The 26,477-nt window shown below is 35.4% G+C and overlaps 1 protein-coding gene across 2 annotated transcripts in view; it reads left to right on the top strand.

The window, feature by feature from the left end:
* COL11A1 (collagen type XI alpha 1 chain) overlaps positions 1-26,477 on the top strand; it is a 243,202-nt gene that overhangs the window by 120,060 nt on the left and 96,665 nt on the right. For both annotated transcript variants that reach the window (XM_054450666.2, XM_054450675.2), the window contains exons 29-35: positions 5,181-5,234; positions 7,015-7,122; positions 10,563-10,616; positions 15,276-15,329; positions 15,619-15,663; positions 15,810-15,863; positions 15,971-16,015. In XM_054450666.2, the coding sequence (XP_054306641.1) occupies positions 5,181-5,234; positions 7,015-7,122; positions 10,563-10,616; positions 15,276-15,329; positions 15,619-15,663; positions 15,810-15,863; positions 15,971-16,015 (414 nt within the window). The remainder of the gene's footprint in view (positions 1-5,180; positions 5,235-7,014; positions 7,123-10,562; positions 10,617-15,275; positions 15,330-15,618; positions 15,664-15,809; positions 15,864-15,970; positions 16,016-26,477) is intronic.

Genomic DNA, 26,477 nt, shown 5'->3' on the forward strand with positions numbered 1-26,477 from the left:
TCTTACTACAAAATTTCATACAAAGTTAAAACAACACATAGTTGTATAGTATAAATATTGGTAGGTTTTGTGAGATATACATGGATATTAACTATTGTTAATATCATACTCATAAGACCATATTCTATTAGACTGTTCTTGCACTGCTATAAGAAATACCTGAGACTGGGTAATTTATAAAAAAGATGTTTAATTGGCTCATGGTTGTGCAGGCTGTACAGGAAGCATAGTGGCATCTGCTTCTTGGAAGGCCTCAGGAAACTTCCAGTGGAAGGCAAAGAGAAAACGGGCATCCTATGTACTGGAAGCAGGAGCAGGAGGGGTGAAGAAGGTGCCACATGCTTTTAAACAATCACATCTCCTGAGAACGCACTCACTATCAGGAGGACAGCATCAAGGAGATGGTGCTAAATAAACCATTCATGAGAAATCCACCCCCATGATCACATCACCCCCGACCAGGTTCCACTTTCAACATTGGAGATTACATTTCAACATGAGATTTGGGTGGGTAAATATCCAAATTATATCACATGCTAATATTTTTTCATGGACAGTCATTTATTTTCATAGTTACAATATTATCAAAAGGCTTATGTGTGGATTTGATACCAATAGGGAATGGATAACAAAAAGGGATGGATTTATTATATCCATTATACTTTATCTGAAAAAAGCTACTGTTACATACTAAAAGTAAACAACTATGTTGTCAGATTTATTGCATGAAAAAGGCCATGCATTTCGCATTAGCTCACCTACTTAACGGTAATCTCAGTTCATCCCGACCACCTAGATGAACTTCGGAGTACCAGTTAGCTCTCCCTATGGGTTCTGCATCCATGGATTCAATAAACCATAGATCAAAGATACTAGAAAAACAAAAAATTAAATTAAAAATTATAATATGACTGGGCACAGTGGCACATGCCTATAATCCCAACACTTTGGGTGGCTAAGGCAGTAGAATTGTTTGAGCCCAGTAGTTCAAGACTAGCCTGGACAAAGTAGTGAGACCTCATCTCTACAAAATATTTTTTAAATTAGCCAGGTACTGTGATGCGCACCTGTAGTCCCAGCGACTTGGGAGGCTAAGGAGGGAGAGTTGCTTGAGCTCAGGAGGTCAAGGCTGCAATAAGCCATGATTAAGCTACTGTACTCCAGCCAGGGTGACAGACTGAGACCCTGTCAGTCAAAAAAAATTATAGTACAACAATATACAATAATACAAATAAAAAAATATCTATTTATATAGCATTTAGATTTTGTTAGGTATTATAAGTATTCTAGAGGTTATTTAAAGTATAAAGGAGGAGGATGTGGGTAGGCTATAAATAAATACTATAGCTTTTTATATCAAGAACTGGAGCATCCACAGATTTCGATACAGGAAGTTGGGTTAGGGTCCTGGAACCAATCACCCCTAGATACCAAGAGAAGACTGTATAGTGTCTCACTGAATTGAAAAATGAGCACAGTGGTGAGTCAGGTAGGGTTTAACATGTAATTTGTAGGTTGCCTATACTAAAAATAATGTCTCTGTTTAGAATTTTTCTTGTTAAGAAATGTAAGTAACAATGAAAATGTTTTTCTCTGGAATTAGTACCCATCAAGGATTTTTAGAGGGGCTAGGCAGTGTTTAAAAGAAAATTGCCTGACTGGGGTGGGGTTGTTGTTAACTGCTGAAACTTGTTAGGAGAGTTGCAAAGTGACAGAGGCAAATAAAATTATAAATGACTAGATATATATGAGGACAAAGCCATACAGGAAAAAAAAAAAAAGATACATTTTTTTGTATATAGGAAAGCTTATTAACAATTGCTCATTGTTTTTAGGGTGTATGGTCTCAGAAGATGCAAGTATATATAGAGGAAAATAACTAAAATTTTAAATTGGGAACCAAAAATTCTGGGTTCTTATTCTAGTTTTTCTAGTTACTTTCTCTGAGCTTCATTTGAAGTCTGTAAAATAAAGAAAATTTCCTAAAAAAAATTTAAAGATATTTTTCAGCTATACCTTTTATTCTATCTAATATACCAATCAAGTAGTAAATTATGTTTTATTATAGATTACAATTTAGTTTTCTAAGTTATAGATTTAGAGAAACTTTATATAAATGTTCTTAGAATTTTTAATGATAAGAATCCTCCATATTTTCAAACTCTGTGAAGGATTAAGTCCTGATGAGTTTTTAGTATGCCTTATTTATTCATTTCTCTGAGTGTGCAAGATAATTGATCATTTATCTCATAAGAGATAGAATAAAATGGAAAATATTTTATATATAATGATGTTAATTGTTAACCAAAGGTGATATAGCAAGTTAATACTCTAATTATGGCTAAAATTCTCTCTTTTTTAGCCTCAAATTTGTCTCTTAAGTCTGGAACGACACAGCTGAATAAATTAGGTGGCATAGATGAATTCCACTTGTATACATCTTCTAAAACTATGTTTTCTTCTTTTTTTCTCTATCTGATCATTTTAATAGTAGAAATCTTAATAACTTGATATGTCACTTGCTAAAAAATGACATTTGTTATAAGGAAATACCTAATTAAATCATCTAATTGCTTTTTAAACGTGAATATGCTGAAAACTAAAACATGAGAAAAATAGCCTCCCTGTAGACTGAATTCTCACTTTAAAAATAATTTTAAAATAAAACTCTGTCTATAGTCAGAGTCTATAAGTGATTTTTAGACATAGAGTTTAGTGTTCTTTAAACTAAGCGTGGCAACTGTGTAATTATGTTTTTCTCTAGGGAGGAGGTAATGAAGACAATTGTCAATAGCAAGTTCAGTGGTCATTTTCAGCTCTTAAGCCTCTGCCATTGCCCAATCACATTCAGTACAGAGAGCATCCTGGGCAGGGTGGTGAAAATGGCATGATTTTCTCTTGAAAAAAAAAAATCCCTGGCATGCTAGAGTTCTTTGAGTATGCAAGATGACAGTTTGAATCTCTTTCCAGGGTTAGGTCTCATATTCACGAGTACCCAGTATTTGGTATTTTCTGGACTTTAATATACCTTGCTAAACTCACACTGAGGCATTTACTAAATGTTTATTGAACATTGTGGTTACTGAAGGTCCAAAATATGTTTGACACTGGAGACTCACGGGTTAATTAAGTAGGATTCTTGTGTTCAGCCATTTAGTAGAAGGAAAACAACCTATGATGTAGAAAATGCAGGATGGCATATTGTTGCAATAATAATTATTCAGTGAAGGCCGCAAGATGGAGAGGTTAATTTTAGGAGGAGTTCAAGACAAAAGACTGAAGAAGTGAAGAAGGGCTAGATCATGTGGTGAAGAGAGGTGCCTTATAGTGATTATTAGCAATTTGATACCATTAGGATATTTTAAAGTAAAAATTGATGTGACCAGTTTTGTATTTTAAAGAGGTCATTTTGGCAGCTAGATGTGGAGGTATTTGTGCCTATCCTTCCTAGCTTTGTTTTCATACACAGCCCAAAATGTTTTTTTCTGAAATTCTCAAATCAAATCCATTTCTACCAACTGAAATAAAAACCCCTCCATCAAACCCTCCCTGTTAACCTCCTGCCTCACCACCCCCTCCACCAGCGCCATACATTATCATCATTATCATCATTATTTTGGCATTCTTCTCCAGACACCCTTTCTACTTCATCTGTACCAAAATAACTGCAAATGTCCCACTTTCAGTTTTGTTTGTTTGTTTTTGTTTTGTTTTGTTTTGTTTTTGAGATGGAGTCTCCCTCTGTTGCCAAGCCTGGAGTGCAGTGGAGTGATCTTGGTTCACTGCAACCTCTACCTTCTAGGTTCAAGCAATTCTCCTGCCTCAGCCTCCCGAGTAGCTGGGATAACAGGCACCCACAACCATGCCTGGCTAATTTTTCTATTTTTAGTAGAGACAGGGTTTCACCATGTTGGCCAGGCTGGTCTCGAACTCCTTACCTCAGGTGATCCACCTGCCTCAGCCTCCCAAACTGCTGAGATTACAGGCATGAGCCACTGTGCTTGGCCCACTTTTAGATTTTACTGATAAAACAAAAACCTCAAAATACTCCACAGCACTTTGGATGAGTAATTGCTCAATTAATTTTATTGAATACATGAATGACTATTTCTTAGTAATTTAATTTTTTTTTCTTGAACTTAAGAGATAGTAAGGTTGTTTATGCAACTTACTGAAAAATCTAGGTTTCAATAAGAATGATACAAAATATTTCCATAGCCCAAATTGTTCCTCTCTTCATTAAATGACTCCGTTTTCAGCATTGTTGCTCCGTGTGTATAGTGCTACAATTAGCAATTCTACCTGCAAAGGATATTATTAATTTTTATTTTATATAATTAATTTTACCTGAAAGAAGATTGTAAGATACAGAACACATTGAGCTAGAAGGCATTTATCTAATGGACATGATAAAAAATATATACAATATAAAATTTATAGGCATAAATTAGTAAATTAAAGGGAAATCATTTTATTCATTCTGTTTGTTACTCCAGAGCTCTTGTAATACAAAGTTAAAATGATAATTAAGTGTTTCCTTTTGTTGTTGTTGTTCTTGCTGTTGTTGTTGCGGGGAGAAGTTCTTGCTCTGTCACCAGGCTTGAGTACAGTAGCACGATCATGGCTCACTTCAGCCTTGATCTCCTGGGCTCAAGCGATCCTCCCACCTCAGCTTTTTTAGTGGCTGAGATTACAGTCATGCACCCACACACCTGGTTAATTTTTGTACTTTTTGTAGAGATGGGTTTTGCCATGTGGCCCAGGCTGGCCTCAAACTCCTGGGCTCGAATAATCTTCCCGCCTTGGCCTACCAAAGTGTGGGGATTACAGGTGTGAACCACCACACCTGGCTAAATATTTACTTTTTGTTTAACTAGTATAGAATACATATTGTTATGGGAGAATGGTTATTTCCCTCATAAAATAAGATTTAATGAACATATTTGTGAAAAATGTTCTAGGGTAATTTATAGCCGATAATTGTGAAAATATGAGATGATATTGGGGATCAGGATCTGTGGCTAGAGTTGGAAAAGGGAGGAGGAAGTTTCACAACTACCATTCACATTTCTCAAAAATAATTTTCCCTCATTATCAGCACATAAATTTGTATAGCAATATTTTAGGTTACTCCAAAGGACTGATTAAACTCCTATTTAATTCCTTTTGTAATGTTTTAGGGTGAAGATGGTTTTCCAGGATTCAAAGGTGACATGGGTCTAAAAGGTGACAGAGTAAGTATAAAGAAAATGTGCACTAGTACATAAAATTTAATATATATATATATTTTTTCCTTTGCTTATCTTTAAATATAGTAAGCATATGATGAATAAAATGTTTGTGCTACCTAAGTCTTTACTCATTTAAGTTTTTATACAAAGATTCAGGGATTTTAGTTTTTGTGGAGATAGTGTAGTATCAATTGTCTTTAAATGTTATATTTCCATAGGTCCCATAATAAACATGCATATGCATGTGCACACACACACACACATGCACACACACACGTGTTAGTATTGTTTATACACAGGACATTAGAAAGTTATGATCAAATTACTAGAAGTAATTTGAAAAGCTTGCTCTAAATTTTGTTCATATATAATGAGCTATGCTGCCTGGAAAGTATATGTCTGTAACTTTCATGAATTTTCATTATATGGTGGTGTTCAATTTTTGAATGTAAAAATAGTAGTTTTTTCTAGTAATACATTATAGAAAATAAACAGAATTATTAGTTATCTAAAGCAAATTAAATGCCTTATTGGGAAGATTTATTTTTAAGTAATATACTAGTACCTAATACATCTGAATAAAGAAGCATTGTATAGAAAATATTTGTTTTCCTAAAATTCAAATGAAGTCTGCATGCAGGATTGGGGGCAATAACATCCATATACAAGTTCTTAAACATTAAAGATAAAAGCCAAGTACAAAATAGAGATATTTTTCTTGTGTTCCAAACAGCAATTTCCAAAGCTGCTGACCAATCTTTATAATTATTTTTTCCCTCTCTCTGCAACACAGATGCATTAAAAGCAATTTAATGTCATATATGATAGGATTCGGCTTTTGTAGATTTTCAAATATCAGACTATAGTCAGTTGTTTATTAAATATGAAAAGATTGATGAAGTCAAACACTTTCAAGCCTCTTTGTCATGAACAAAAACATGAGTAAACACACCAAAATTGAAAACTCTGACTTTCAATAGACTGTAATTTATGCCTTTCAATTTCCAAATATATTTTTGTAACTGCCTGATGGGTTTATCTTGCCTGCTGCCCAGACAGAGCCTATTTATCAAGACAGGGGAACTGCAAACTCTTTCTCTACGTATAGAGTTAGCTGAATAGGAGACTAGAGTTTTATTATTACTCAAATTAGCCTCCACAAAAATTTGGAGGATAGGGTTTTTTAAAGATGGTTTGGTGAGCAGGAGGCTAGGAAATGAGAACTGCTGCTTGGTTGAGGATGCAATCATAGGGGTATGGAAAATGGTCCTTGTGTGCTGATTCAGCTTCTGGCTGGGGACCACCGGGCCAGTTAAATCACTAGTCATGGGTCTGGGTGGAGTCAGCTGGTTGTCAGAAATGCAAAAGTCTAAAAAGACATCTCAAAAGGCCAATCTTATGTTATACATAGTGACGTTATTTACAGAAGTAATTGGGGAAGTTATAAACATTATAACTTCCGGAACAATGGCTGGTAATTTTTTACTATGCCTACATTTTAGTGGAATTCACACCCCTCTCATAATTCTAACCTTGTGGCTTTGTATTAGTTTTTATAAAGGCAGATTTGTTTGGGGAAGGACTGTCATCATTTAAACTATAAAGTACATTTCTCCCAATGTTAGCTTGCTGCATGACCAGGAACGATCAAGGGCAGTTTGAAGGTAAAAGGCAAGATGGAGTTTGTTATATCAGATCTCTTTCACTGTCATAATTTTTTCACTGTTAACAATTTTTGTAAAGGAAGTTTCACTCATAAGAATGTTGTCATTCTGTGCCTCAGGGAGAAGTTGGTCAAATTGGCCCAAGAGGAGAAGATGGCCCTGAAGGACCCAAAGGTCGAGCAGGCCCAACTGGAGACCCAGGTCCTTCAGGTCAAGCAGGAGAAAAGGTTGGTAAATGACTTTAAATTCACTGGTACTCTTGCAGGTGATGTTTCATTATCATTTAAATTTCTTTCAATAACTGGTGTCAGAAATTGAGTTCTTACTACATTAAAGATAAAATGTTTCATTATCATTTTAAATTTGCAACCATTACATTTACATTTCAGTGTAATATTAGGCAACATTAAAATTTGCCTCCGGAAAGTATTTAGTGATATCTTAAATTTTCTATAATGTACTGTGAAGTTAAATTAAAAAAAAAAAGCAAGAAATGTCTATGACAAGTGTTATCGCATTATATACACTAAAGCAAAATATAAATAATAATCTCTTGTGGATAGAATTAAAAAGATTCCTTTTCTTTCATATATATATATAACCTACATATATATGTCTATATTAAATAGGGAATTCTGTTAAATTCCTATTAAATACTCCTAAGAGGTATAATCATGAGATGAACACTTCTTTTGTCACTTCTCCTTATTTTCTAGTCTTCTATGCCCTCCTCGGCCATGTAGAATCAGCTACTCTTAGAGTTCTTCCACATTAGATGTTGAGAATTAAAGGATGTGTGATTAAAGGATGAAAGAATCAATGAAAGAGTGTCTACTTAAGGTTATAGACCAAGTAGAATCATCTTTTATTTTTTCCACTTAAACATGCATTTCACATAAGTCTATTAAAAAATGTTGGTATTTAGGCCTAACTTCAAGAGATTTTAATTTTAATCTGGGCTTGACACAAGTATCAATATGTTTTAAAACATCCCCAGATAATTATAATACTCATTGTTTGAGAGACACGGGGCATTATGTGTTGCATCAAAAAGATTTGCAACCATTACATTTATATTTCAATATAATATTAGGCAACATTGAAATTTGACTTCATGTTATAATGTAATAACATTTGTCTATGACGACAAGCAAGAGATGTCTATGACAAGTGTTGTTACATTATATACACTAAAGCAAAATATCAGTAATCTCTTGTTGGTATAATTCAAATGTTTCCTTTTCTATATGTGTATGTCCATATTTTCTACAACAAACATACCATAATTTCTTTTTTTATTTTATTTTTTACTGTACTTTAACGCACAACGTGCAGGTTTGTTACATATGTATACATGTGCCATTTTGGTGTGCTGCACCCATTAACTCTTCATTTAACATTAGATATATCTCCTAATGCTATCCATCCCCACTCCCCCCACCCCACAACAGGCCCCCGGTGTGTGATATTCCCCTTCCTGTGTCCATGTGTTCTCATTGTTCAATTCCCACTTATGAGTGAGAACATGCGGTGTTTGGTTTTTTGTCCTCGCGATAGTTTGCTGAGAATGATGGTTTCCAGCTTCATCCATGTGCCTACAAAGGACATGAACTCATCATTTTTTATGGCTGCATAGTATTCCATGGCATATATGTGCCACATTTTCTTAATCCAGTCTATCATTGTTGGACATTTGGGTTGGTTCCAAGTCTTTGCTATTGTGAATAGTGCCGCAATAATGCTATTTAAGAAAATTACAAATAGGAGCCCCCACCATTCTATCTCAGAAAGAAAATATATGATATAGGTATTAGATAGAGAGTGTGAATAGACAAAAAGAAAATTCCTCATGTCCCTATGAATCATCTAATGTGACAGTTCTTATCGGGTTTCATACTTTGAAACTTCTAGAGTTTCACACTTTGAAAACACATTGCTAATTGTAAATTAATGAACAATGTTATAGTGATTTGGAAGCAAAAGGAAAAGATCAGGGGAAAACAAGGCCTTACGGGGCATTTAAACCCTTTCATTTAAAATGCTCAATGCCAGTGGTTAAAAGGGTATCCTGGGACCTTCCTGTCTTCTTAGGCTGTATCATGTGTAAACAGTCACACAAGCTATTGTGATAAGTCAGGAGCTTAAACTACCCCACAGTTCTTTTCTTCTTTAACATTTCATTAGTATATGCTAGTTTATTGAAGTTGCCTATCATCCTATTGAAAATACAAACTTTCTGCCAGAATTTACTTTAAAATGACCCTAAAATGAATTAGAGTATATACATACATTCTAATGTGGTAGTTACCAAAGAAAACAAATAGCTTGTGATCAGAATTAGATAATTTTACTTATCTTGACATTGATGGTATAAAACAAGCTGTGATAATGTATCCAAGGGGACATCATTATAAGTATGCTTCTTAGGGTTTGTTTGATATTTTCCATCTGAAGACTACTTATCTATGCAATGCTGATCATGACTTGGACAACTCTTTAGTTCAATCTGTAATAACAAGGTCATAAAACATGTTCTTAATTTTTTTGCCTTGCTTCATCCAGTAAAATACTTATTTTTATTTATAAGCTTCTGTTCATCTTTTATCAATGCACATACAAATTTGAACTTGTGTTTATTTTCCATTTTTAGTTGTTCAATGTACATTGAAAATAATGATACATTATGCTTTCTAATGTTTAAGACATTAGTAAATAATATTTTATAAATGAAGTGTGCTTTTGTAAGTATCTTATTAGGGAAATGGATGCAGAGTAAAATTCCACACACATATCTTATTCAATTCTTTTTTTTTATCTTTCTACCTGTGTTTTTTTAATTAATGTTTTGTTCAGATAGAAATCTTAGGGAGGTAAATTGTTTAGGATAATATTTGAAACCATCTGGTATTTGTTACACATTGTTGGACTTCATTATAACTTAAATTTTGTTTTAGCACTTTCAGATTGAAAGGTAACCTTATTGCACTGGAACAAAATAGTGTATTCAGTTACCTGCTTGGTGGAATAAACACTCCACAAAAACCATCATTATTAGCTAAAGCTCTCAACACATATTATATTTATTAGTCCAGATATTTCAACATATTAGAGTGAAAGAAGAAATTTGTCTTAAAATTTAATTCTGAATTTCTTTGCATATCTAGGTTTACTTACTCATTGAGAAAAGTTAAGTAACTCATGATGCCTTGTTTTATATTTAGACTGGGGTAAATGAAATAACTTTATCAAAAAGATTTACTCTAGCTGGAGTGATAAAATCTAAATATTGTGCCAGTTACATCAACTAATTTAAAATAGTATTTAATGTTGAAAAAGCTTAGGAGTATTTTTAACCATGCTTTAGAATTCACAAAGAAGTGTAGAGTTCTCTTTAAAACCTCAGGGTGCATGTACCTAAAGAAGGCACTATCACTTATATAATAAATGTTAAGTTAGGCAACATTATAACATTAGAAATACGTTCAAAGCAACAATTTTCTTATTCACATGAAGAAACATAATGAAGGTAAATAATGACAAAAATCTGCAAATCTTCCTTTTGAGTGTACAATATGTGATTCTAGTATTTAGAAAAAATATTGAAATCATTATGTAAACTTAATTCAACTTAAAACATTACTTTGATTATTATATATTTTAACTGTAGGGAAAACTTGGAGTTCCAGGATTACCAGGATATCCAGGAAGACAAGGTCCAAAGGTAAAACAGCTTGATATTTATAGTTTATTAACATTTCGTGAAGATAATATTAATCACATATGATTACCTTACAGTTTGTAACATCTCTATATTATGATGAGTACCTAAAAATAATTTCACAAGGAAAATCATAGAGTGTGTGGACACCTGGAGTGCAGGGAGCTCAAAGAGCTTAGGTGATTATGGATCGCAGTATTTTAGGAGAAGGAGTCATGAAATGAAGGCATAATCGGTAATTCTTTGTAATTGGAACAAGAACTATCCTAGTATATCTGGAAGTTTTAACATGGAAGACATTTGATGGATAATGGCTTTTGATTTCCTTTCTATTATCCTAAGGGTTTAAATTACCACTTGATTTTTTTTTAATTAATGCACCTTTCACACTATTACCCTTATTTCCATGAGTATTTTTTTTTCCAGGGTTGCTATGACAAATCTCCACAAACTTACTAACTTAAAACAACAGAAATTCACTGCCTCACAGTTCTGGAGGCCAGAAGTATGAAATCATGGTGTCATAGGGCCATGCTCCCTCCAGAGTTTCTAGTAAAGAATCTGTCCTTGCCTCTCCCAGCTTCTGGTGGCCCCAGGCATTCCTTGGCTTGTGACTTCATGACTCCAATCTCTGTTCCCTTCTTAACTGGCCTTTTTTCTGTGTGTCTTATTCTCTTCTGTCTCTTGTAAGAACACTTGCCATTGGATTTAGGGACCACCTAGGCAATCCAGGAGGATCCCATTTCCTTAATTTGATAGCATTTGGCAAGACTTTTTTTTTTTTTTTTCCAAGTAAGGTAACATTCACAGGTTCCATAGATCTGTATATGGATATAAATTTTGAGGAGCCACCATTCAATTCACTGTATCACTCAAATCTCATTTTTGGCTATTTGAAATATACATATTTTAAGCATAAAAATATGGTTTTCAAAATGCATATTTACCTCGGTGTACTAATTTTTCTCAAACCTATCCTAAAACTTTGTTAAGGATGCACTTGATGCATTCAGTATTTAAATTAAGCTTGTTAAGTGAATTAATATATAAATGTTGATTGTTAATAACAGAATGGTTATGATACAGGAGGGAGACAGAGAAGTGCTGGGTAGTTTCAGTTATATCATTCTTTTAGTTATATGTACATGAGTTTATATCAATCTATCAGTTTATTGAGTTTGACCCATTCAGGCATAACAGAAACAATAGGTATGGCAAATCCTGTTTTTGTAACATTCTTAAACGTGTATCTATTCATAAGTTTCACATGTAATTATGGGAGACAAAAATATTCTTCTCCCTGAATATGTAAACTGCATGTCATTGTGTTCCCTCACTGCCACGTGATAACACTGTCTTAGGCTTGCTATACAGCTTTGTCTTACAATTTGTTCATTGAGTTTCCCCAAAAATACTTCCTTGAGTAGCAGGGGATAAATATAATGCTTTTGAACTCTTCTAAAATAAGATTTATGGCATCTGTGATTTAAAAATAATACAGACATAATTTAAATATTTTCTGGCTGTACTCAGGACACTGATTAATACTTTTTATCATTTAAATATTATCTCTAATATACTGCTGTGTCTCCCAGTTAGCTTCCTTTCAAATGTCAAGCATTTTCACAAATATTATCAGTAAAAGAAGCCATTCACTGCATAATCCAGGACCTCAAGCTATCCTTACATCACTTCATGCATTCTTGATCTATTTATTAAGTTAAATTGCAATTGTTTTGTTTTGATTTAAAAACATAGGAATCTGTCACAATATTACATGAATGAGTAGAATTTTATTTTATGAATTTATTTAAAATTCTGTTTTTTTTCCTAAGTTCTCTGATCAATATTCTTTGAATTGTTTTTATTAACAAAATGCAACAGAATAACTAAACAGAAATGTTTCTTCCTAGAGGTATCCAACATTTTTTAATACTTTTACCGAAATGTCTGGAATTTTATTCTTTATTTCTTCATAATGCTTCTCTTCATAACTCATTTATTATTTCTATGATCAAAAAGCTTTTAAGTTTCTCTGTTCTAAAATGAAAAACTGACTGGGACATCAAAGATAAAAGATAGCTTTGTATTTTTTCATATGTGTAAGCTGATGAATTTTGAATAAATTTAAATTTTTATTTTACTAAAATGAAATGCCTTTACCAGTCTCTTTCAAGCAGATTAAGGACTGTAATTTGACATCTTATTAATTTCTTAGTAGCAATATAAACCATAAAGGTATTAAAAAGATGTAGCACCACATGTGCTATAAAATGATAGCTGTTTCTAAAATAAAATCTATTTTAAGGTAGGATACCTTTATATTTCAGACAGCGTTTTAAAAATATCACATTTTTAGTTTCACATTTATTGACTGAGCCAATTTCACAATTAATATTTGACTTTATGGCCTTTGTGTGTTTCTATATAAAAACAGGTAATACTGTTTCATAGAAATTATATATTTTGGTGATAATTCCTTATGTGGGAAACAAAAAATAACATTTCCGTATATTCAACTGATTAATTGGTGGGTTGGTCATTTTTCTGTGTTTTCTATCAATTTCCTAGAGTAGAAACTCTGCGTAAGAATATACATTTATGAAAAACAAAATTGGTGCGTAATATCTCTTTGCTTAAATGAGTATCTATAAATATGCTTAGTTATCTCTTCTAGTCAGGACAGAACTGAATATTTGTCCCCCCCTCAAAATTTTTATTTTCATACTGTATTATACTCATTGGTCCAATTCTTGTAATAGTCACATAGTAATACTGTGCTAGACGTAGCTGACTGATTCTGTGTAGAGAAAGAAAAGAGATTTTGAAAGCTCTTCAAAATGTAATTGCAGAGATTTTTTTCCCCAGCACGTTAATATTACACATCCTAATAATTGTTCTCAGGTTGATCACAAGTTAGCTATATAGGCATGTATTGAAACGTATAGGAAAACATGTTATAAAAAACAGCTTAGCAGTGCATCCTTCAGGTTATTATTTTGACTATCAGCTGCCATAGGGTATCACATACAATTTTATTGACCTGCTTTAATAGCATTGTGTAGAAAATACAAATTGCTAGCATCTTACCTTCCTGATAAGTGTGTAATATTCACTACTTTCAAATTGGGAATAGGGCCAAATAGTTACCTCCTGTGAGTAGGTAATACTCTACACCTGGCTATTCCAACTGTACATGCCTGAGAATACAGCTTCAAGACTTCTAAGATTTCACAGCACATGTGACCCCGAGAGGTTGGTAAAAATGCAGATTCCTGGACCTCACTGCCAGAGAGTCTGTTTCAGTTTCAGTAGATGTGGAGTGTGCCTTAGCAATCCATATTTTTAGCAACTACTCTAGATTATTCTGATACACAGGAGCCATGTATCACTTGGAGAAACATTATTTTTAGGGGTATTTCAATGCAAGTGAGTGGATTAGATAAAGAAAGGAGTGTATTCAAGTCAAAGAAGGCTTTGCTATATTTCCCTTAATATATGGGGAAGTTTGTAAAATTTGATGTCTAGTATTCTCACAGAGGCTAGACATTTTACGTATTATTGCACTTAATCCATACAGTGATCTAAACAGGAAAACTCTCCATTCATTCCTTTTCAGGGTCTCATAATTAACAAGTTGAGCAGCAAGGATGTGAACACTAATCTTCTCTATTTAATGATACAGTGATAAGGGAAGCTAATCACAATCATGATCAAATAAATGAGAAGATAAAAATTTAGATATATGTGCAAGATCATATGGGAAATTTGGTTATTGGGGATTATATTGTATTCCATCTGTAAAATGTGGCCATTTGTAAATGAAATAGTGTTTTTATAAACTTATTACATTTTAAAATAATTATTAATTATATATAATTATTATTTTTATACCAAGAAAAAGTCCCACAAATTTCAAATTACCTGTAAGCTGTGTATTACTGCCCTCACTTTGCAGAAGAAAAATCTATACTTGATGAGCATAAGTAATGTACCAAACTTACTTAGCTGATGCATTTAGCTGATGCATAACTAATATAAATCTCAAAATTGTGTCTTCAGAATTCTAAAAAACAGGATTTTAATGCTTGGGTGCCTGAAATAGACTTTCAGCTAGATATAGTTGTATTCAAACACCAAATCGAAAAAGTGGAGGAAGGTTTTTAGTCTATGAATTGATCTAGTTTTAAAAGTGTAAAAATACTCAACTCAAAAGTGGTAACTATAGACATATGATAATATTAATTCAGGAAAAACATTTTCTAAAATTCATATTTTAATATTTGACTATTCCTGTTTGTGAAAATAGGATTTTTCTTTAGAGTTGAAGCAAATACAAAGAATTTTACATTGCAATACATTTTCTATAAAATGTCCTGTAATTACTATTTTATAACAAGAGATGAAATAATACTTGATTAATTCATTTACTCCGAAGGTTAAAAACTAAAATGTTTTATCAATTTGTGCTTTCAATGCTTCCAGGATTTCAGATGTCATTGTAAGTTCATTTTCAATTACTTCAATGATATCTTAAAATTTATATATTTGATTTAAATATTAACAGCTGTGTGAAAATCACTCTGTTCCAAAATAAATTACATCTTGTGACTGAAAACGTTAATTGCCATGTTTGTTCATTATTTACTTTTATTATTGTAGGGTTCCACTGGATTCCCTGGGTTTCCAGGTGCCAATGGAGAGAAAGGTGCACGGGTATGATATGTAAATATAATGTTTTTGAACTATGTATATAAATGTTCTTAGCTGGACATAGTGGTGTGTGCCTGTATTCCCAGATATTTGTGAGGCTCAGGTGGAGTATTGCTTGAATCCCGGAGTTCCAGGCCAGCCTGGGCAGCATAGCAAGTCTGTCTCTAAATGAATACGAATGAATGAATGAATGAATGAATGAATGATGTTCTTGCATGACTAGTCAGTCTCAGCACCAGACTCATAATTTACTGTGATATACTGCATACTGAAATTGAACTGTCTTTGCTAGGGAGTAGCTGGCAAACCAGGCCCTCGGGGTCAACGTGGTCCAACGGTAGGTGCCTTGATTTAAAATGATGTGCATTTTTCATATTGAATTTAGTGTATCAAGATAATTTATTTTTCAAAAATAAAAATTGATTTAATGCCTTTGGATTTGCCTGGCATTAGTTCCGGTTCATCTTTTGTTCTCATCTTCAGGGTCCTCGAGGTTCAAGAGGTGCAAGAGGTCCCACTGGGAAACCTGGGCCAAAGGTATCACCTGCACTTTTTCTGTTTGGATGTTACTGCAGATTTTTTTTCCAGGCAGATGCTATGAGAAAGAATTCAAACTGATTTTTCTTTTCTTTTCTTGGTGCCAGGGCACTTCAGGTGGTGATGGCCCTCCTGGCCCTCCAGGTGAAAGAGTACGTATGATACAGCCACATAATATAAAATGAAAATTAGTATTTCTTCAAGTATTTAGATTTCAGAGAAAAGATGTATGTCTGCTAATACATGTGCATGTTTATCCACAAAATCTAGTCTGAATTTAAAAATGCTTATTTTTTAATTTATTCCTCTTCACCATTAAAAAAGCTTAATAAATATGTTCTACTAATTTTGTTATAGAAATGAGAAAAATGTGTGTAACTGGACTAAGATATCACTCTTATAGTCAAGACAAAAATATATTTTTTTTAAATTTTAAATATGTTTGAAACATCTTTGCCGTCTTCTCCACTCAGCTTGCTTTCCATATTGATACTCATTTTGTTCACAGAGCTGGCAGCAATATTAAGCTACCAGTAGCCATTAAGCCAGAATCAATATACATTCAACTCATGATAAAACATCTATTCCAGTAAATAGAATAGCTATTTAGTAAATTGATTTTTAATTGATATGAGATGTAGCCAAATACATATGAACAAGCATGGCCTTTGTTTGGATTTTTGGGCAAAATATAACATTTTTGTAGCCAGATTTTTAAAAAAGCTATCCTCCTGATATAAGTTTAAATATTATAATCTGTATTCCTTTAAAAACTTAGAACCATTTCTTCATATTCTATAATAATTTTCAGTATTATGGAGTCAGGTTAATATGTTTTTGTATATTATTATTTGAAATGTATCATAGGCATTTTACAGAAGACAGAAACACCTTGCAATGCATAACCTAAAATTGAAAATGAATAATTTTTATTTGAGTAGGAGCAATGAGCAAAACTTGAGTTTTTATTTGTGACAAAAATGGGAGCAGATAACACACAAGAATAAACATTTAATTAGAGTTGTGTTAAGTCTTTGGCTCATATTTAATTAACTTTCTGCTAAATGTTTCTCACTCTTGATGAACTGTTCCCAAATTAAGTCTATCTTGTAAATTTTGAGCTCATAAATAATACATTCATTTGAAGTATTTTATGGTCAAAGTCATTTTAATAAGGTACATTTAAATTAATTAAAATGGCTAAATAATTAAATGGAGTAGAACAATTTAACAAAAATTAGCACAACTGTGAGTTTTGTTTTTAGAGCACCACCGATTCTCTCATGCATTTGGTTTTGTCTTCCAAAATGTTATGATCAATATTTCCTTACAAGTGAATATGCTTTTGCTGATACGCGTTTTAATTTGAAAAACAACAATACTGTCATCCAACAGTATGATTACTTTTAAAAACACTTTGAGAGTGAGACAAGTACCTCTTGGGAATTTTTGTTTTGGTTTGTTGTTTTAGTAATCTAGGTGGATTCATTTTCAATAAATATTCATATAAGTTTTCAATGTCTATATAGGAAGAACATATTTCCTATGTTCCTTGTGGTTGATGAGATATTTCACCCCAAGTATGCCTTCATCTTCTGACAAGAAATTTTAATTATCTCGAACTATTTAGTTCACGTCTTGAGCACAGTTGAAAAATGGCAAAAGTAATGCCATAAAATATTTTCTTCAAAATATATGAGTTGGGGAAAGTTCAGGGAATTAGTTCTGTGGTACCATTGGATTAGAAAATGAAGTAACTATTTTTGCCCATTTCAAAGGACTCCCTCATTATCATTATATTTATATTTAACTATATAGTTATACATGGCATGCATATATATATATGCATACATAAACTTTTATTAAGATATTCTACAAATTAAATGTAATCCCTCTTAATCGTAATTTGCAGATCATGGATGCTGGTTATTAAAGGTTAAATATAGCTTTTAGTTAGGTCTAAGGTTACCAAATTAAGTGAAAACAAAACAAAAATGGAACAACAGAACCAAGACACCTAGATAAATTTGAATTTTATATAAAGAATAACTCATTTTTGTCACAACCATGTCTCGTGATATTTAGGACATATTAAAAATTATTCATTATTTATTTAAAGCTCAAATTTAGGCACTGGATATTTTACCTAGTGATCTGGTTTCAACTCCATCTGTACACTAAGTCATTATGGATTTCTTAAAATCCCACCTGGAAATTATTTTGATTATTACAAAAAGAATATGCCAGCCAGGCGCGATGGCTCACACCTGTAATCCCAACACTTTGGGAGGCGGAGGCGGGTGGATTACCTGAGGTCAGGAGTTCGAGACCAGCCTGGCCAACATGGTGAAACTCTGCCTCTATTAAAAGTACAAAAATAAGCTGGGCATGGTGGTGGGTGCCTGTAATCCCAGCTACTCAGGAGGCTGAAGCAGGAGAATTGCTTGAACCCAGGAGACGGACGTTGGAGTGAGCCGAGATTGTGCCACTGCACTCCAGCCTGGGCAACAGAGCAAGACTCGGTCTCAAAAAAAAAAAAAAAAAAAAAAAAAAGGCAACGTTTTATGTGAAATTTTATAAAGACTCAATTTCTCATTTTTATTTTAAAGTAATGATTTTTGGAATGTTTCTTTCTTAAAAGATTTTAAATTCAAATTGCATTTGAAAGGCAGCAAAATTTTAGAAAGCGAAAACATGACATTTTAAGAAATCAGGAAAATAGAGTTTGCTACATAACCAAAAGAATACTATTTTTGGGGGGAGGAGCCAAGATGGCCGAATAGGAACAGCTCCGGTCTACAGCTCCCAGCGCGAGCGACGCAGAAGACGGGTGATTTCTGCATTTCCATCTGAGGTACCCTGTTCATCTCACTAGGGAGTGCCAGACAGTGGGCGCAGGTCAGTGGGTGAGTGCACCCTGCGCCAGCCGAAGCAGGGGCGAGGCATTGCCTCACTCGGGAAGCGCAAGGGGTCAGGGAGTTCCCCTTCCAGAGGTGACAGACGGCACCTGGAAAATCGGGCCACTCCCACCCGAATACTGTGCTTTTCCGACGGGCTTAGGAAACGGTGCCCCAGGAGAGTATAGCCCACACCTGGCTCAGAGGGTCCTACGCCCACAGAGTCTCGCTGATTGCTAGCACAGCAGTCTGAGATCAAGCAGCAAGTCGGCAGCGAGGCTGGGGGAGGGGCGCCCGCCATTGCCCAGGCTCCCTTAGGTAAACAAAGCAGCCTGGAAGCTTGAGCTGGGTGGAGCCCACCACAGCTCAAGGAGGCCTGCCTGCCTCTGTAGGCTCCACCTCTGGGGGCAGGGCACAGACAAACAAAAAGACAGCAGTAACCTCTGCAGACTTAAATGTCCCTGTCTGACAGCTGTGAGGAGAGCAGTGGTTCTCCCAGCACGCAGCTGGAGATCTGAGAACCGGCTGACTGCCTCCTCAAGTGGGTCCCTGACCCCTGACCCCCGAGCAGCCTAACTGGGAGGCACCCCCCAGCAGGGGCAGACTGACACCTCACACGGCCGGCCAGGTACTCCAACAGACCTGCAGCTGAGGGTTCTGTCTGTTAGAAGGAAAACTAACAGAAAGGACATCCACACCAAAAACCCATCTGTACATCACCATCATCAAAGACCAAAAGTAGATAAAACCACAAAGATGGGGAAAAAACAGAGCAGAAAAACTGGAAACTCTAAAAACCAGAGTACCTCTCCTCCTCCAAAGGAACGCAGTTCCTCACCAGCAACGGAACAAAGCTGGACGGAGAATGACTTTGACGAGCTGAGAGAAGAAGGCTTCAGACGATCAAATTACTCCGAGCTACGGGAGGATATTCAATCCAAAGGCAAAGAAGTTGAAAACTTTGAAAAAAATTTAGAAGAATGTATAACTAGAATAACCAATACAGAGAAGTGCTTAAAGGAGCTGATGGAGCTGAAAACCAAGGCTCGAGAACTACGTGAAGAATGCAGAAGCCTCAGGAGCCGATGCGATCAAATGGAAGAAAGGGTATCAGCCCTGGAAGATGAAATGAATGAAATGAAGCGAGAAGGGAAGTTTAGAGAAAAAAGAATGAAAAGAAACGAGCAAAACCTCCAAGAAATGTGGGACTATGTGAAAAGACCAAATCTACGTCTGATTGGTGTACCTGAAAGTGATGGGGAGAATGGAAACAAGTTGGAAAACACTCTGCAGGATATTATCCAGGAGAACTTCCCCAATCTAGCAAGGCAGGCCAACATTCAGATTCAGGAAATACAGAGAACGCCACAAAGATACTCTTCGAGAAGAGCAACTCCAAGACACATAATTGTCAGATTCACCAAAGTTGAAATGAAGGAAAAAATGTTAAGGGCAGCCAGAGAGAAAGGACGGGTTACCATCAAAGGGAAGCCCATCAGACTAACAGCGGATCTCTCGGCAGAAACCCTACAAGCCAGAAGAGAGTGGGGGCCAATAATCAACATTCTTAAAGAAAAGAATTTTCAACCCAGAATTTCATATCCTGCCAAACTAAGCTTCATAAGTGAAGGAGAAATAAAATACTTTACAGACAAGCAAATGCTGAGAGATTTTGTCACCACCAGGCCTGCCCTAAAAGAGCTCCTGAAGGAAGCGCTAAACATGGAAAGGCACAACCGGTACCAGCCACTGCAAAATCATACCGAAATGTAAAGACCATTGAGACTAGGAAGAGACTGCATCAACTAACGAGCAAAACATAGAGCTAACATCATAATGACAGGATCAAATTCACACATAACAATATTAACTTTAAATGTAAATGGACTAAATGGTCCAATTAAAAGACACAGACTGGCAAATTGGATAAAGACTCAAGACCCATCAGTGTGCTGTATTCAGGAAACCCATCTCACGTGCAGAGACACACATAGGTTCAAAATAAAAGGATGGAGGAAGGTCTACCAAGCAAATGGAAAACAAAAAAAGGCAGGGGTTGCAATCCTAGTCTCTGATAAAACAGACTTTAAACCAACAAAGATCAAAAGAGACAAAGAAGGCCATTACATAATGGTAAAGGGATTAATTCAACAAGAAGAGCTAACTATCCTAAATATATATGTACCCAATAGAGGAGCACCCAGATTCATAAAGCAAGTCCTGAGTGACCTACAAAGAGACTTAGACTCCCACACATTAATAATGGGAGACTTTAACACCCCACTGTCAACATTAGACAGATCAACGAGACAGAAAGTCAACAAGGATACCCAGGAATTTAACTCAGCTCTGCACCAAGCAGACCTAATAGACATCTACAGAACTCTCCACCCCAAATCAACAGAATATACATTTTTTTCAGCACCACACCACACCTATTCCAAAATTGACCATATCCTTGGAAGTAAAGCTCTCCTCAATAAATGTAAAAGAACAGAAATTGTAACAAACTGTCTCTCAGATCACAGTGCAATCAAGCTAGAACTCAGGATTAAGAATCTCACTCAAAACCGCTCAACTACGTGGAAACTGAACAACCTGCTCCTGAATGACTACTGGGTACATAACGAAATGAAGGCAGAAATAAAGATGTTCTTTGAAACCAACGAGAACCAAGACACAACATACCAGAATCTCTGGGATGCATTCAAAGCAGTGTGTAGAGGGAATTTTATAGCACTAAATGCCCACAAGAGAAAGCAGGAAAGATCCAAAATTGACACCCTAACATCACAATTAAAAGAACTAGAAAAGCAAGAGCAAACACATTCAAAAGCTAGCAGAAGGCAAGAAATAACTAAAATCAGAGCAGAACTGAAGGAAATAGAGACACAAAAAACCCTTCAAAAAATTAATGAATCCAGGAGCTGGTTTTTTGAAAGGATCAACAAAATTGATAGACCGCTAGCAAGATTAATAAAGAAAGAAAGAGAGAAGAATCAAATAGATGCAATAAAAAATGATAAAGGGGATATCACCACCGATCCCACAGAAATACAAACTACCATCAGAGAATATTACAAACACCTCTATGCAAATAAACTAGAAAATCTAGAAGAAATGGATAAATTCCTCAACACATACACCCTCCCAAGACTAAACCAAGAAGAAGTTCAATCTCTGAATAGACCAATAACAGGAGCTGAAATTATGGCAATAATCAATAGCTTACCAACCAAAAAAAGTCCAGGACCAGATGGGTTCACAGCCGAATTCTACCAGAGGTACAAGGAGGAGCTGGTACCATTCCTTCTGAAACTATTCCAATCAATAGAAAAAGAGGGAATCCTCCCTAACTCATTTTATGAGGCCAGCATCATCCTGATACCAAAGCCTGGCAGAGACACAACAAAAAAAGAGAATTTTAGACCAATATCCTTGATGAACATTGATGCAAAAATCCTCAATAAAATACTGGCAAACAGAATCCAGCAGCACATCAAAAAGCTTATCCACCATGATCAAGTGGGCTTCATCCCTGGGATGCAAGGCTGGTTCAATATACGCAAATCAATAAATGTAATCCAGCATATAAACAGAACCAAAGACAAAAACCACACGATTACCTCAATAGATGCAGAAAAGGCCTTTGACAAAATTCAACAACCCTTCATGCTAAAAACTCTCAATAAATTAGGAATTGATGGGACGTATCTCAAAATAATAAGAGCTATTTATGACAAACCCACAGCCAATATCATACTGAATGGGCAAAAACTGAAAGCATTCCCTTTGAAAACTGGCACAAGACAGGGATGCCCTCTCTCGCCACTTCTATTCAACATAGTGTTGGAAGTTCTGGCCAGGGCAATTAGGCAGGAGAAGGAAATCAAGGGTATTCAATTAGGAAAAGAGGAAGTCAAATTGTCCCTGTTTGCAGATGACATGATAGTATATCTAGAAAACCCCATTGTCTCAGCCCAAAATCTCCTTAAGCTGATAAGCAACTTCAGCAAAGTCTCAGGATACAAAATCAATGTGCAAAAATCACAAGCATTCTTATACATCAATAACAGACAAACAGAGAGCCAAATCATGAGTGAACTCCCATTCACAATTGCTTCAAAGAGAATAAAATACCTAGGAATCCAACTTACAAGGGATGTGAAAGACCTCTTCAAGGAGAACTACAAACCACTGCTCAAGGAAATAAAAGAGGATACAAACAAATGGAAGAACATTCCATGCTCATGGGTAGGAAGAATCAATATCATGAAAATGGCCATCCTTCCCAAGGTAATTTACAGATTCAATGCCATCCCCATCAAGCTACCAATGACTTTCTTCACAGAATTGGAAAAAACTACTTTAAAGTTCATATTGAACCAAAAAAGTCCCCGCATCGCCAAGTCAATCCTAAGCCAAAAGAACAAAGCTGGAGGCATCACGCTACCTGACTTCAAACTATACTACAAGGCTACAGTAACCAAAACAGCATGGTACTGGTACCAAAACAGAGATATAGATCAATGGAACAGAACAGAGCCGTCAGAAATAATGCCACATATCTACAACCATCTGATCTTTGACAAACCTGAGAAAAACAAGAAATGGGGAAAGGATTCCCTATTTAATAAATGGTGCTGGGAAAACTGGCTAGCCATATGGAGAAAGCTGAAACTGGATCCCTTCCTTACACCTTATACAAAAATCAATTCAAGATGGATTAAAGACTTAAATGTTAGACCTAAAACCATAAAAACCCTAGAAGAAAACCTAGGCAATACCATTCAGGACATAGGCATGGGCAAGGACTTCATGTCTAAAACACCAAAAGCAATGGCAACAAAAGCCAAAATTGACAAATGGGATCTAATTAAACTAAAGAGCTTCTGCACGGCAAAGGAAACTACCATCAGAGTGAACAGGCAACCTACAAAATGGGAAAAAATTTTCGCAACCTACTCATCTGACAAAGGGCTAATATCCAGAATCTACAATGAACTCCAACAAATTTACAAGAAAAAAACAAACAACCCCATCAAAAAGTGGGCGAAGGACATGAACAGACACTTCTCAAAAGAAGACATTTATGCAGCCAAAAGACACATGAAAAAATGCTCACCATCACTGGCCATCAGAGAAATGCAAATCAAAACCACAATGAGATACCATCTCACACCAGTTAGAATGGCGATCATTAAAAAGTCAGGAAACAACAGGTGCTAGAGAGGATGTGGAGAAATAGGAACACTTTTACACTGTTGGTGGGACTGTAAACTAGTTCAACCCTTGTGGAAGTCAGTGTGGCGATTCCTCAGGGATCTAGAACTAGAAATTCCATTCGACCCAGCCATCCCATTACTGGGTATATACCCAAAGGACTATAAATCATGCTGCTATAAAGACACATGCCCACGTATGTTTATTGCGGCATTATTCACAATAGCAAAGACTTGGAACCAACCCAAATGTCCAACAATGATAGACTGGATTAAGAAAATGTGGCACATCTACACCATGGAATACTATGCAGCCATAAGAAATGATGAGTTCATGTCCTTTGTAGGGACATGGATGAAATTGGAAATCATCATTCTCAGTAAACTATCGCAAGAACAAAAAACCAAACACCACATATTCTCACTCATAGGTGGGAATTGAACAATGAGAACACATGGACACAGGAAGGGGAACATCACACTTCAGGGACTGTTGTGGGTTGGGGGGAGGGGGGAGGGATAACATTGGGAGATATACCTAATGCTAGATGACGAGTTGGTGGGTGCAGTGCACCAGCATGGCACATGTATACATATGTAACTTACCTGCACATTGGGCACATGTACCATAAAACCTAAATAATAATAATAATAATAATAATAATTACAATAAAAGAAAAAAAAAGAAAAAAAAAAGAAAATGCAACTTAAAATCATGTAAAAGAATACATTTTAAAATTATGGGAAATAAGTCAATTATAACTATTTCAGATGTTATAAAAGAAGGACGTTAGGCCAGGGGCAATGGCTCATGCCTGTTATCCCAGCACTTTGGGAGGCCGAGGCGGGTGGATCACGAGGTCAAGAGATCAAGACAATGCTGGCCAACATGGTGAAACCCCATCTCTACTAAAAATACAAAAATTTGCTGGGCATGGTAGTGTGCGCCTGTAATCCAGCTACTCAGGAGGCTGAGGCAGGAGAATGGCTTGAACCTGGGAGGCGGAGATTGCAGTGAGCCGAGATTGTGCAACTGCACTCCAGCCTGGAAAACAGAGTGAGACTCCATCTCAAAAAAAAAAAAACAAACAAACAAACAAAAAAACAATGTTAGCAGAAAATGAATTATATATAACAGCAGGATAGGTCTAACTTTTAAGATTTGTGAGAAGGCAGATATTCTTAATTGTGGAAAGGCAAGGAAATTCATAGCTTTGCAGCCAAACATCAAGCATTCTTACAATCATTCAACAAATGTATTTGTTCTGGGTCCTGAGTGTTTGAAATATTTTACTGTATTTTATCCCGACGCTGTAGACTGTAATCAACTGTCAGTTATTTGTCAATTATAAATCTCAACAATACTCCATGTAGGCTTAAATTTTAAATGGCAAAAAGAAAATAAAAATCATTCTAAATTCTGGTAACAACTTAAAAAAAAAAAAACAGATTCTCTACTAATCTATGCTTTTTGTAATTTATTTAATAAAGCAATAGGTTGGCCTTTAATTCTGCAGAATCTAATTATTGGATTTAGTCCTGTAATTCTTGAAGATTGGTAGGATTACACCTTTATCTTTCTTGTGTTCCCCTTGTTTGTGTAGTCAGACTGGAATAGAGCCAAGTGGCTTGCTATCTCCATGATCTTCCTATCTCACTTCTGGCAGGCCTGATTAAAGAGAGAATATATATGTGGAGATGGGAGATAATAGCTCTTTTACGTTGCTTTAGCATAAACTCTACTGGGTTGAAAGCTTAAAATAATATTGAAAAGTATTATGACTCCAGAAAGCATCTGGCTGGGTAGCTATATCCCAACTAGGGGCCAATTCTAAGAATTATGGAGAGAAGGGAAGCAGGGCAGCTATGTCTGACATCAATTAAGACTGCAAAAATAAAGATTTTTTTTTTTAGTTTGAGAAACTTACTGAATTTACCCAAGTCTTAAGAGAATACAAACATTCAATGTATATTCAGAAATACACGTATTTTGTGATACCTATTCATCCTTGGTAGTTTCTAGCTATGAAGCCCATGTCATTAATTGAGAATTAATTAATTAATCCTTTTAGGGACCAAATTTAACATTTGATGGGAGTCTTCTCAAACACATGGTATAAGTGATCCTGGTCCATTGAAAACTGGTTCATCAAACAGCAGTTGTGCTGCTGCGCAGATGCCCATCCTCCACCAAGGGCCTTCTGACTTAGGTGCATCCAGGAGGCTGTGCGTCTGTATGTTTTAAATGTCCGCCATTGACTCTGAAATGCAGCTAGGAGTTATCCTCCAAGGAAAGTCACTGCTCCTAGCTTACATCTTGTTGCTATGGATAAGAATTCAGAGCCACCTTATTTCTATTTAACAAGCTACTGCTTGTCAGATTAACTACACTTCCGTGTGACATTTTGCAATGTGAATTTTGCTCCCATAGTTTTCGCTTCATTCCATTCATCCTGGGCTTTGACTTCCTATTCATACCATTCTACCTTACAGTA

The sequence above is a fragment of the Pongo pygmaeus genome, chromosome 1 (genome assembly GCF_028885625.2).
Source record: "Pongo pygmaeus isolate AG05252 chromosome 1, NHGRI_mPonPyg2-v2.0_pri, whole genome shotgun sequence".
Taxonomy (NCBI): domain Eukaryota; kingdom Metazoa; phylum Chordata; class Mammalia; order Primates; family Hominidae; genus Pongo; species Pongo pygmaeus.